The 14,011-nt window shown below is 40.0% G+C and overlaps 2 protein-coding genes across 5 annotated transcripts in view; one reads left to right on the top strand and one right to left on the bottom strand.

Moving 5' to 3' along the window:
• LOC148370230 (inactive dipeptidyl peptidase 10-like) overlaps window positions 1-4,923 on the top strand; it is a 61,694-nt gene extending 56,771 nt beyond the window's left edge. For all 4 annotated transcript variants that reach the window (XM_088332636.1, XM_088332638.1, XM_088332637.1 and 1 more), the window contains one exon: window positions 47-4,923. In XM_088332636.1, coding sequence (XP_088188762.1) covers window positions 47-178 — 132 coding nt within the window. In that variant the 3' untranslated portion in view covers window positions 179-4,923. The remainder of the gene's footprint in view (window positions 1-46) is intronic.
• A 335-nt stretch (window positions 4,924-5,258) lies between these two features.
• LOC148370229 (tubulin alpha chain-like) lies at window positions 5,259-10,934 on the bottom strand. Its single transcript, XM_088332640.1, has 4 exons — window positions 10,808-10,934; window positions 8,655-8,877; window positions 7,983-8,131; window positions 5,259-6,396 (listed from the first exon to the last, which is right to left on the bottom strand). Exons 1-4 carry the CDS (start codon window positions 10,808-10,810, stop codon window positions 5,419-5,421), a joined length of 1,353 nt encoding a protein of 450 aa, XP_088188766.1. The 5' UTR covers window positions 10,811-10,934; the 3' UTR covers window positions 5,259-5,418.
• Between the last annotated feature and the right edge of the window lie 3,077 nt (window positions 10,935-14,011).

Genomic DNA, 14,011 nt, shown 5'->3' with positions numbered 1-14,011 from the left:
AACTATAAAGTCCTCCAAGTGTTGACTCCTCAGCTTTCTTCTACAGATCTACCCTGACGAGGGCCACTTCCTGTCAAGAACTAGCCAGATTCAACTGAGGCACTCACTAGTTGGTTATTTCCGAGGGTGCCTTTTGGAGGCATCATCGTTACTAGACAGGCAAGTGGAAGATGAGTGAGGATTTCCACATTAGAATCATGTGTGGCTTTTACACTCCTAACACAATATGTGATAGATTACCGAGGATTTACAACAGGGGTGTTCAAATGTCTTTCACAAGGGAGACAAGGACCTCTTAACTCATTCACTGCCCGCCTCGCTAAAATTGATTTTTGACATCCATAGCCGTTAACTGTAGCCTAGCTAAAATGCATCTTTGTACTTAACAGCCACCTATGGCATTCTAGCTAGAATGGATTTTTGAAGTCTATAGCAGTCGACGGCAGATTAGCAAAAGTGGATGTTTGACTTCTATAGCCGTCCATGGCGGTCTAGCTAGAATGCTTTGATGTCTTTCGTACATTGTGGCGGTCTAACAATAGTGGATCTTTGACATCTATAGCTGTCCATGGCAGCGAATGAGTTAAATAACACCCCCACAAATGTGCTGCTAAGGATAAGCCCAAAAAACAAAAACATTGTGAAAAACTGGGCAGTTTGGCACATTGAGTTTCTGTAGTTTGTGTTGTTCCTCATGCTTTCTAGCACTAATTTTTGGCTGTGATACACAAAACAGAGACATCTAGTGGTCTAATATTAAGGTGTCCCTCGTTGTGTCCCAAATATTACAGTGTCCTAGTGAATTCAATTCACTGCAGGTCTTGCTCAAATGGGTCTCTAATGTTTATACACATTGACATCAGGCTAGCTAAAATACATCTTTATAATGATAGCTGTCTGCAGCAATCGAACTAGAACGGATCTTTGATGTGTATAGCAGTCTATGGCAGCCTAGCGAAAGTAGATCTGTGATGGGTATACTGCCCATGGCAGCGAATAAGTTAAATATCCCTCCGCAAAATGTAAAAACCAAACCACTTGTTCACCAGCCACACTATTTTCTCCTAAGTAGTATTACAGCCACTTTAAATTGAAGATGAGTGTCATGACACAAATTTTAATTTGATAATCACTCACTCTTACTGTAGAGTGCAAGCTAAGCTATGAGCACGAGCCAAGCTAGCAGCGGGATTTAATGGAAGCTAAAATGATGCAATTATGGCATTAGAAGTTATATGGAATCGTTAATAGTCTAAAAAGGAAAACCTGTTCATTTCTAAGTACCAATGTGTACTTTTTCTACCTTCTATTCCTAAAATAGTCTCATCATGGTAAAATTGTTTTGGTGAATATTTTGAGAAAGAAAATATCTCTGATAAAGTTTGCAATATCGCCAAAATGTACAGTATGTCAGAAAGGTGAGTACACCCCTCACATTTATGCAGAGATTTCATCATAATGTTTAATTGAACATCACTGAAGAAACATAACTTTGACACAATAAAGGTAGTCTGTGTAAAGCTTATATAGGAGTGTAAATATATGTTTCCCCTCAAAAACTCAAATTATAGCCATTAGTACCGTATTTTCCGCACTATAAGGCGCACCTAAAAGCCTTTATTTTTTTCAAAAGCTGACCATGCGCCTTATAATACAATGCGCCTTATTTATGGATCAACATTAAGTTTTCCAACTAACTTGCAGCCGCCGACTCGATTTTCCCCCGAACGCCAAGTAGTACGCGGTGGATGGTGGGATTTATTTACCGGCGTTTCATTGGCTAACCAATGTGTCAATCATCAGTTGAATCGATCACTATTGGCTAAAGTTATTCGGAGGTCAAGAGGCGGATCCTTTTTATCATTTACAGACTGCCATTGGCTCAAACGGCAAACAAAGCCTGCAATTGGCCGAAAAAGATGTGTCAATCATCAGTTGAATCGATCACTATTGGCTTAAGTTATTCGGAGGTCAAGAGGCGGATCCTTTTTATAATGTACAGGCTGCCATTGGCTTAAACAGCGAAACAAAGCCTGCAATTGGCCGAAAAAGATGAATGCGTATAGCATGTGGCCGATGGCATAGAGAAAGCATTTTTTTCTATTCTGTATTTGTAAATATTGTATTCTCCTGGATTTACTACCCTCACGGATATAAGAGGACATTGCCTGCACATTATTATGAACACAATGACTTTGGTGAGCTATTCCCGGTTTTATATTGTCTTGTTTCAGACTGAACTCGATGTTTCTGTGATAAGCGGTGCAGCTAATGGATGGAATGGAGTGTCTATTTTTAAATTCAACTCAATTCCAAGTGTTTATTGTCATATGCACAGTAAAGTTGCGAGCGAAAAAGAAAATAGATACGAAGGAATGGTTATCATTTCTTGAATCCCAAGACTTTAACCTTCCGAATGATGGAACGATGCATTTGAGTGACATCTTACGGACACCGCATTCGCACGTGTTCTCGACACGTATTTGCGTCTTTGCAAGCTTTCGGAATGTTAAGGGGGTAATAAGTTGGACTGAACTATCTGACTGTTTTGTCCACGTTCCCATTGTAGCGCCTTATAATCCGGTGCGTCTTATATATGTCAAAAATAGGACCAAAAACTATTTTTTCGGGGTGCGCCCTATAACCCGGTGCGCCTTATAGTGCGGAAAATACGGTAGCTAAACCCCTGGTAACAAAAGTTAGTGTACCCTTAAGTAAAAGTTCCTGAAGCTCAATATTACCGGTAAGTGTGGCCACCATGATTTTGAAGAGCCACTTTTATCCTCCTGGCTCTTTCACCAGAGCCTCAAGGATTGCAACTGAAATAATCTTCCACTCCTCCATGACAACTTGACAGAGCTGGAAGATTTTCGATAACTTGTGCTTCTCCACCTTCCGCTTGAGGATGCCCCAAATATGTTCTATTGGATATATATCTGGAGAGGTGCTTGGCCAGTTCATCCCCTTTACCTTTAGCCCCTTTAGAAAACCATTTGTCATTTTAGAAGTGTTTTTAGAGTCATAATTAGGCTGAAATATGCCTTGTGACCCAGTTTCTGGCGGAATGGGATTACAGTACATGCTTGAGTTCATGGTTTTCCTCAATGAAATTCATTTCCCGAACTCCAGTTGCACTCATGCAGCCCCAAACCATGACATTCCAAAAACAATGCTCGACCTAAAGCACAACTCATACATGTTTGTACTCCTCACCTGGTCGCGCAACACATGCTTCACACAGTCTGAGCCAAATAAATTCATCTTTGTCTCATCAAACCAGAGAATGTCTTTCCAGTAAGTCGTTGCCTTTCTTGTCATACTTCTTTTTGTTGTCAAGGCAATGTTTCTTCAGTGATGTTTTATTCAACATTATAATTAAATCTGTAGAAATGTGAGGAGAGTACTCGCTTTTGTGTCATACTGTATATAATATTACTAGTGATGCGCAGTAAGGGCTGTGTCTGGTTAGGCACAGTCAGATTTACAAAGAAATGAACTTACATCTTATTCATCATCTGATTGGCATAGCAACAAATGTATAAACTGTAGCATACAAGAAACAATTTATTGTTCTACCTTTACTTATAAATAAGCTCAATGTTCTGCTCCTTTTGAATAAGAGCATCAAGTGATCCTTCTTTATAGAAAAAAGTCCACGCAACAAGAAATAAATTACTGGAGAGCTTCACTTGCTGATAGCCTTCTAATACTATTGCTAAATCGATTGTTTGGGGCTTAGGTGTCCACCCAATCAAAATTCCTAATCTTACTATTGCCCTCTGCCATAAGCCAAATTAAATCCCTGCCTTACTCTGCATCTGTAGTCACTCAGGACAGTAATCCGTTACATACTACTACTCCTACTAATGCTACTAATATTATTCGTAATGCATTAACTTAAACAGTTTTGATAAAGAAAACTTTAAAAATGTGAAGTTAAATAAGAAAGAACTTAAACATTGAATAAATACAACAAATTAATGTTTTATTGTATATTTCCATTAAGACAGTTGAGGCTGTGCCTCGCCTGACTCCCATGACTGAACATTACTGAATAGCAGGCCACAAACAAGCCCTCAGTTAGCAGTTTGGACACCCCTGCAGAATAAAAAGACAAAAACCTTTTTCTAGCATTTTTAACATCAGATGTTAAAAATGCTAGAAACATGTTTAAAAATGTAATTCAATGTGAATAGTGTGCAAACAAAACTGGTCAATCGATTGTGAGAAGCTTGTCAATATTGTGTCAGCTTCAGAAAACAAGTGAGACCTGCTTGAAGTCAACTTTGACCTCAATTATGAGGTGAATATTAAAGCGACTGCCTGGGGATGATTGGCCTTTGCTGCTTTGTTTGTGTTTTGCATATGCCGCATTACTCTGAATACAAAGTGGTTAAAACATGTCTGGGTTGACTTCCCGTTTAAGAGATTGCGTGACAGTGCGTTTATAAGTCGTCAGTCCAGTTTTTTAAAATGTGATTTTTTTTTTAAACGAGTTATTACAAAGACACACAGTACGTGTATTGTTTGTGCAGTAGCTTTAATGATACTGTGTTCACATTCTAATCTTCAGGTAACATTTGTAGTTACCCAGGTTTTCGAAATGTGTTAGCTTGACAAGATCTTTCCCTTTAAACCCATTTTTCGTTTTTAAAGATAAATACAATTGTGTTGGTTGTTTCCTAGGAGATGCACAATAGCAAAACATATTGTGATCTCCATAGGTTTGAATAAGAAATTCTACATGTAGGTGTTGATAAGGGATCCAAACAGAAGAAAATCCTGATCTTGATGATTGACTTTCTGAATAACCATGTATCATTTGTGTTGTGTAAATGATACTTTTGTTGTTTGTTAAATATAAATTAGGAAGTAAATGTACAAAATGTCATATAATGGTGTCAATAAATTAAAAGAATTATATCTTACAATTTCTGTTGAATGCACCACTCAAACACTTATCCAGAACATTGAATAAAAAGGTTTGAGTCATCAGTGTGACTGCAAGAGGTACTATCTTTCTACACTCAATTGAAGTAAGAATAACTCATCCCGGGATTTACGTTTGTTCTTCGTGACCTTTACAAGCCACTCATCCATACCACCTCTATCGCCCTGCAATCTACTACAAAGTGGTCTTGAAGGTCTCCTTCAGTGCACCAGCAAAGAAATCCCAGCACCATGCACCTGGACTTTTGAGTGTTGTTGGATAAGTTTGAGTTTGCTCTTCTGTGATATTATACACACAACAACACAAACAAATGCAAACAACTTTATTTGCGAAGAAGGCACAGACATATTGTTTCAATCATAAGAATTGCATTATAGGAAAATTGAAGCTAATGAGACTGACTTCTTTCCCGATCTGCAATATCAACAATGAAGCTGCTCAGTCCATGAGCAGTTCCCTTCCATTTTCTAATATTCTTCCCCGTCTTCGTCCTCTTGGTCCAGAGAGTCGACACCCACCTCTTCGTAGTCCTTCTCCAGGGCAGCCATGTCCTCCCTGGCTTCGGAGAATTCCCCCTCCTCCATGCCTTCGCCCACATACCAGTGCACAAAGGCTCTCTTGGCGTACATCAGGTCAAACTTGTGATCTAGGCGGGCCCAGGCCTCAGCGATGGCAGTGGTATTGCTAAGCATGCACACGGCTCTTTGGACCTTTGCCAGGTCCCCTCCCGGAACCACGGTGGGAGGCTGGTAGTTGATGCCCACCTTGAAGCCGGTGGGGCACCAGTCCACAAATTGGATGGAGCGCTTGGTTTTGATGGTGCTGATGGCTACGTTCACATCTTTGGGAACCACATCCCCGCGGTAAAGCAGGCAGCAGGCCATGTACTTGCCATGCCGAGGGTCGCATTTCACCATCTGATTAGATGGCTCGAAGCAAGAGCTGGTGATCTCGGCCACAGTGAGCTGCTCATGGTAGGCCTTCTCCGCCGAGATGACTGGGGCGTAGGTGGCCAGAGGGAAATGGATGCGGGGATAGGGCACCAAGTTGGTCTGAAATTCGGTCAGGTCCACATTCAGGGCTCCATCGAAGCGCAGAGAAGCGGTGATGGAGGAGACAATTTGGCTGATGAGTCGATTCAGGTTTGTGTACGACGGACGGTCTATGTCCAGGTTCCTGCGGCAGATGTCGTAGATGGCCTCGTTGTCAACCATGAAGGCACAGTCTGAATGCTCCAAGGTGGTGTGTGTGGTGAGGATGGAGTTATACGGCTCCACCACAGCCGTGGACACCTGAGGAGCCGGATAGATGGCGAACTCCAGCTTGGATTTCTTGCCAAAGTCCACTGATAGGCGCTCCATCAGCAGAGAAGTGAAACCAGAACCGGTACCCCCTCCAAAAGAATGGAACACCAGAAAACCTTGGAGGCCAGTGCACTGGTCGGACTGAAATACAACAATCGATGTCCTTTAGATATTTGTTAATGATAAGTTTATTTTCAGTAACAGGGACATACAATTGACTTTTGATGAATACTATAAAATCTAGGTATGTTCAATACCACATTTTTTCAGGTACCACAAACTGTGTTTGTGATGTGCAAGCTTATCTGGAAATTGAACTGTGAATGTGAAGTGCAATGGGTTTTATTTATTAGGACACACATTTGGACAAGCTGGTGATTTTGTTCCTTGGAACCAAAATGACTATCTGACTATATGTCGCTCTAGGCTACAAAACGCTCCAGTCTGTAAATCGTGTTTTTTTTTTTCATTTTCAAAAAAGATCATGTTGAGGGTAGACCAGAAGATGCTTGTATTAAGTGTAATGTAGGTTTGAGATCAGGGGCTGTTGTATCTACCATTGTAGGCTTGTGCAGCCTTTTGGGCCTCAAGAAATCACCAAGGATTTGAGGGCTCTTGAAGCACAGCGTAATGCAACACGCGTGAAAAATCTTTTATTCATGGTAGGCACAAGAAAAACTGAATGGAGCTTTGAAGTTCGAAGCCAGTGGTTCCTCCAACCAGGAAAAACAAATTGCTTTATTGGTACTTTTTTACTGTTTTACTGTAGGAATCTTTTGTCTGTTTTCAAAATGCATCACATACATCTTCAGAATATTGGTGTGAAACAATATTTTTTACTGTGTCTACATTGAAGAAACTACCAATCTAGGAAACAACTTTCGTTTGCAAAATACTGTAATTCCCCTTAGACAGATTTCTTTTTCAATTAATTTCCTTGGGATATTTAAATTCACCCTCTCATAATTATACCGCGGAAAAATGAGACAGTTAAAGTGCCAATGGCAGCAAATTAGGCCGTTATAGTCCGTGGAAAAATGGTTCAAATAAAACCATTAACAGGAAGTGCCTAATGCCGACCTAACAATCTTTTCTGCCGCTACTATTAATAGTAATTAATTGGATTTAGATTTCAATTTTCTGTAAAATCTCATCCAATGTTACACTCACTTGCCTACTAGCCTATTTTGATTCCCATATGCCAAACAACGTCGAGAATCATTCGCTATACCAGAAGTCACCAACGTGGTGGCCATGGGCACCAAGGAGCCCCTTGACAACACCGGAGATTCCTTTAGACCGGTTCTAAAAAAAGTAATTGGTCATTGTGATTTTTGAGGAAAATGTACATTTTGGTATCTGACTGATCATATTGGGTAACATAAAGTCTTGTATTAAAACACATATCCAACCTAGTAGCCCTTCAGTCTAATTAGTAACTAAAAGTAACTCTTCACTAAAAAAGATTGGCGACTTTTGGTCTGCGCAGAATCAATCACAGTTTTGGATACTATGTCGGATATTAAAGAAGGGAATTGTAAATTGGTTTCGAATAATATATGGTATACGATATATGGAAAAGTGAAAAATCATATACGGTACATGTATCCTTCTTTATGTCCATTATGAACAGAAAATATGTACAATTTAAAAGACACAGAGCCTTAGAAATATAGTGCAAAAAGTAACGGTCAGAACCCATTTGGAATTGCTTTGCCAGTTCTCACCAGCTTACGGATCCGGGCCAGCACATTGTCAATATGCTCTTTTCCAACCGTGTAATGGCCACGGGCGTAGTTGTTGGCAGCGTCCTCCTTCCCGGAGATGAGCTGCTCAGGATGGAAGAGCTGACGATATGTACCTGTGCGAACCTCATCTGCGAGGAGGTAGAGAAGCAGGAAAAGACATATTACAATAAAGCCACTCTGGGAACAACAAATACAGAATTTAGATGGTCAGGTGAAGAGAACGGCAGATTTGTTAATAGATCATAAGATGGTTGTGTGTTCTTCTTGATGGTGGGGGCTTTAGAGTTTCTGCATATTGGCATTGAACGGATATTTATGATGTGAATTTCGCGTTGGATGCCTCCTTTGTAAGATCTTCTGGGTACATACCTTATTGCAAGGTGTTGCCTCAGGACATTCCAGGAGAAACTAAAGGGGCTATGTCCGTTGGCTCTGCATTGCGTTAAAGGGTGGCATATGATGTGGCTTGGGATACTTAATACATTAATCCCTGGTGAGATATCCCACTGCAAGGTAGCCCTCAGAAGATCTCTCTTGGCTGTCCTGTGAACACTTTTGGAACCTCTTAGATACACTAAGGTTGAAGTGGCTTGGGAGATGAATATTTGCGATTCCCTGCTAAAATATAAGTGCGAGAAAATGATAGCTTACCAATGACGGTGGGCTCCAGGTCGACGAATATGGCCCGGGGCACATACTTGCCTGTCCCTGTCTCACTAAAAAAAGTGGTAAAAGAATCATCAGAGCCTCCCGCCTTCCTGCTTTCTGGCATTTGGCCATCGGGCTGGATGCCGTGCTCTAAGCAGTACAGTTCCCAGCAGGTGTTGCCCATTTGGACGCCAGCCTGGCCAACATGGATGGAGATACACTCGCGCTGCAAGAGATTTAAGATGGTAAACTTTTTAAAAGGTTCACAAATCAAAGCATAACAACGCGATGTGTAGCCTAGCAAGCCGGAAGTATATAAACAAGCAGCTAGTGAGGGTGACGCTTCCTTCCACACCCTGTTCTGGAATTTGGAAGTTTTTTGAAAGATAGTTTAGAGGAGCGAAGGGGAGGTCTGGGCATGCAAAGACATAACAAGTTAGTTCTCATTTGTAGTCTGGCCTCCAGCAGTCAACTAGAACTTCGCAAACAGTTTCGAAATCATCAACTGTAGCATTACATTTGAAAGCAACTTTCTGTCAAAATGAGGTGCTAACAACAACTTAGTGACGGTTTTGGTGCTGGACTTCATTCTCCTCTAGAGGGGGATGGGACATGGCGCATGGAAATGTTTGTGTTGTTGTGAAATTCCAATCTGTGAAATTCCAGGCTCTCTCTCTCTCTCTCTTTCTCTCGCTCTCTCTCTTTGTAGATAGCCAGGCCTCAAACGAGTTCACAACGAATCTCTTGTGTTTTTCCATTGAAGCCACAACTTGTAAGATGGCGTTTCAGTCTGCCTGCTGTGCATAAAAACTAGGAGAGAACTACCAAATCCCTTTCTGCCAATTTTATATATTTCCTAACATTGACAACTCGCTCGATCATGTACTGCTAATACATAAGTAAATCTAATTTCACATCCCATATGGATTCCATTATCACCAACAAAGACGCACAACATCTGACAAAATGAATCATCACTAAAGATATTATGAAGAATAAACTTGTAGATTATAATGTACACTGTTGTCACTTTAAAGTAGTCTTTTCCTTGAATATACTTAAAATTTTGTTATTTTGTTGAAAAAAATACAGTGACAAAATTAATATTTTTTTTTCTATGGAAAATATTCGGAAATAAAATCCTGTATTTAAATACCTTGAATTTGGGTTTTGTGTATTAGATATTATTTATTCTGAAAACTCCAACAACCCCACCTGAAGAATTGGTCATTTAATTGTAACGACCTATAAGATTGGGTCCGCACAACAACAACAAAATGGGTCATCAGTTAAAATCAACCCAAAAGGTGTTTTGCTGCACAACCCTAAAAATGGTTCTATTTTTACTAAAGAAAAAAAAAGTAAAGCTACAGTTTATTTAGTTTAAAACAACACAAAATATTGCACAAACACCAAATAAAATTGATCTAAATAGTAAAAGACACCACCTTTTACTTAATTTGGGTTTATTTTGACCCAAACTGATTTTAGAAGCCATGAAATTGCGCAATAAAATAGAAAGTACAGACTCATAGATTTGTTGATCCGAATTGGGTATGAACTTCGATCTAATGTCCGCTATGCTGAAAACAATGTTCTTGTCTCCACATCAGGCTGAAGTTTACAATTCCATGCCAAAAAGACATGAGGGTTGTTATCGTTCCCATGAATGTTATGTCTTGAATGGTTGAACAGGAAGTGTCATCCAATGAAGTTGTACTACGCACTGTAAATGTTTCAACACACCCATCCCGCCTGAATTTGAGGTCAATGCATTACTCAACTAATACGCAACAAAAAACTAAGACTCGACACAACTGACTACAACCGGATATACCACTTTAGCCAAGGTTCTTTCTATGAAACCAATTTTATCAGGTAAAAATCTCATATAGAAGTCGTCAAGGAAAGCTCATGGGCCTCCCCTGGGCAGGAAGGCAAACACGTAGGCCCTCCCGCCAAACAGGCCTCAAGCCCCCACATGGAAAGTGTTAACCTTCACTGAAGCCGCAGTCACATGCCTGGAGGCGCCTTTCCACCACTGTGCTTCCTCTCATTTCTGCTTTATGCACTCGCTTGCATTCCTTAGCCGAGCTGATGTGGCTCGATCACAAAAAAACAAACATCGATAATAGCAATCTTGAGAAGAAACTCACCATTTTTGTCCTTTATAGTGTTGAATGTCTTGCAAAAAGTTTCAACCGGATGGTCCTCACAGTGTACCTATGATGAGATCTCTGTGAGTGAAGTCCCATCAGAGTGTCTCACTTGTATACTTTTATGACTGACACAGTGGGAGGAGGCAGAGGTGGAGCCACCAGTCGTGTTTCCACCCATTTTGGCCAACAGTTTGAAACAACACTTCCTGGATTTACTCTTCCGACTTAAAGTGGCTAAATGTGTTGATTCATTTGATTAGGAAACCTTTAACTGTTTTGGCACCGTACTTGAATAGTAGTAGGCATATGCCAACATTGCGATACTGGGAATTGATATAGGCTTCGGACCGGGACATAGGGGCATATCAGATCTGAAAGATAAGAGGGAGCAAGTCCATGTATGATTTTGTATAATACTAAGAGAACCTTGAAATCACATCTAAGGCTAACTGGGAGCCAATGCAGGTTAGCCAAAATCGGTGTTATGTGATCGTACTTTTTTGTCCTAGTTAAAAGCCTCGCTGCGGCATTTTGTACCAGCTGAGGGCTCTTGATTTTGGACTTCGGGAGACCGGAGAGTAGTGCATTACAGTAATCGAGACGAGAGGTAACAAACGCATGAATTATAATTTCCGCATCCGACGGAGACAGTATTGAACGGATTTTAGCAATGTTATGAAGATGGAAGAAAGCGGTTCTAGTAATTTTCTTTACATGCATTTCAAAGGATAGATCAGGGTCAAATACAGGGGTGGCCAACCATTCAGCGACTAAGAGCCAATTTTTCGTCTGTGTTACTACAAAGAGCCACATCATAGTTGTTAACGGGGGCGAGTTGATTATTTTTTTTTCTTTGTTACTAAAAAGCCACATTATACACATAAACATCTTTTAATCATGTACGCACGCATACACAAATCTCTACTCGACTAGATCTGATGAAAATAACCACACCAACATGATAATATCAATAATTTTCAACAGTTAACATTGTGAGCACTGTTCCAGATCCATTATCGACTTGAGGTCTGAGAGCTTGGGATAGTCCTTGTCCTTCTCTTCCATGAAATTTCACTGGATCCAAAAGCTCAAAGAAGCGAGATAGTACCTGGCTTTTTGACAGCCACCTCACAGTGCAGTGCAGCGGCAGGTCACCTGGAAGTCCTTGGTCCAGTTCAGCGATGATATTCCTGAATATCCTCCGGTTAAGCGCATGTCACAGCATATCCCATGTTGTAACAATGACAATAAAGGCATATTCTATTCTATTCTATGCAGGGATCAGAATGGAGATTTTCATTTTCAGCTGAAATAGCCAGGGTCCAGGAATACAGCAGGGCGGAGCACGTTCAATAAAATAATATAAACTCTCCTATTCTGGCAAAAACGTCCTGTGTTCTTCTTCATATTTTAGTCTGGCTGTGCCTTTTTACCTGCCATTTCAAGAGGTAATTTCACATAAATTGACTACAATACATTTTGTCAAACAAATATTTTCTCGTCGCTCGTTTTACGTCACTAAAACAGACATTCATTGTCGGAGTGCCATCTAGCTGTAGGGAAGGCAAATTACAGTGCCGGCTAAACATTCTTGAGGTATGTCATGTTACAGCTTCGAAAGAGCCGCATTAAACTAGTTCAAGAGCCGCATGCGGCTCGAGAGCCGCGGGTTGGCCACCCCTGGTCAAATATGACACCTAAATGTTTAACTGAGTCACTCTGTGTGATGTGACATTTGTCAATGTTCACAGCAGTTTTTGAGAATAAGTCAAGGCATTTAGATGGACCAAAGACTAACATTTTGGTCTTTTCAGAGTTAAGACGCAAGAAATTGAGTGGCATCCACTCTTTTATCTCAATGAGGCAGGCCTCCAAATTTCCAGTTTCGACAGATTCCTCCAAGTAAATACAGTGTAGTATCGATCTATACTTATCCGATACCGATACTCATCAGGATCATAGAATAATTGAACCCCTCTCCCTTCGAGAGGATTTGGAATTATTTGCTAAGTATTGTTGGACACAATATAATTGCCATCATATGATTACAATATATTTCAGGTCAGCTGAGAAGGCCTTGCAGGACCTCACGGCCCACCACTGGAAATTAAAAATACTGCTTAGCAGGGGTCTCAAACTCCTGTCCCAGTGGCCAATAGCGGCCTTCAAGGATATAACTTGAGGCCCCCGCCTTAATATGAAAGTTAAAACGAGTGCTACAAACCACAGAGACTCTGTGACTTAACTGCACCATTTTCTTACTCATTTATTTGCCCAGCCTTTAAAAGAAAAAGCAAGCAAGAAAGAAGGGAATATAGTAGGAAAAAAGATAGGGTATTAAAAATATTTTAGAACAGTGCACAGCCCTTGGAGACTTCTTGTGATTAAGGGCTATTCAAATAAACATGATTTGACTTGGAATGTTTTTATCTGAACTGTTTTGTGGAAAACGAGGTTTCCTCCAACCTCAAACAGACCTTAGCCGAGGCGTCCCCTAGTCAATTGAGTTTAAGACCCTTGCTGTATAACAATGTGAACAAGACAACTAAAATACCTTCAAGTGCACAATTTTTTGAAAATAAAGTCAGGATTGCAAATACATTGGAAACATAATCGGATTGAATTTGAAAATTATTGTATAATCTAAAAAAACATAGTACTAATTGATCCAAGTGCTCGCTCACCATTGATAATTTTGATATTTTGATCGTCCACTCACCCTTAACATCTACCTCTGTCAGACATATCAATTCAGAACTGGAGGCTAGTTCAAGAAACAAGTTAATCATAAAACTGATTTAAATAACAGCATACAATAAACATGCGATTCGTAGCGCAGGTGTTGTCATAAAACCAGGAAATATCCGCCTAAAATGTAATCTCAGAACTACAAAGCAAACATATTGTTAATGATTTACCTGGTCCTATAAAAATTCAGCATTTGAAGTTCTCTAATTTGTATTTTGTATTATATTATATTATATTATATTATATTATGTTATATTATATCATATTATATATTTATGTAATATTGGGAGCATATCCACTTTGTTGGGAAAATCAATCCACCTCCAAGTGTGTAATATTACTGTAAAATGTTGGTAAAGTTTGACATTAAATTAACATTTATTATATATTACTAGAACAGCTTTCTTCCATCTTCGCAACATTGCTAAAATTCTTCCTATGCTGTCTCAGTCA

This window comes from Urocampus carinirostris, chromosome 3 (assembly GCF_059441175.1).
Source record: "Urocampus carinirostris isolate Australia breed hairy pipefish chromosome 3, RoL_Ucar_1.0, whole genome shotgun sequence".
NCBI lineage: Eukaryota > Metazoa > Chordata > Actinopteri > Syngnathiformes > Syngnathidae > Urocampus > Urocampus carinirostris.
Note: the sequence above shows the minus strand (reverse complement) of the source record. Positions and strands in the feature narration are given on the sequence as shown.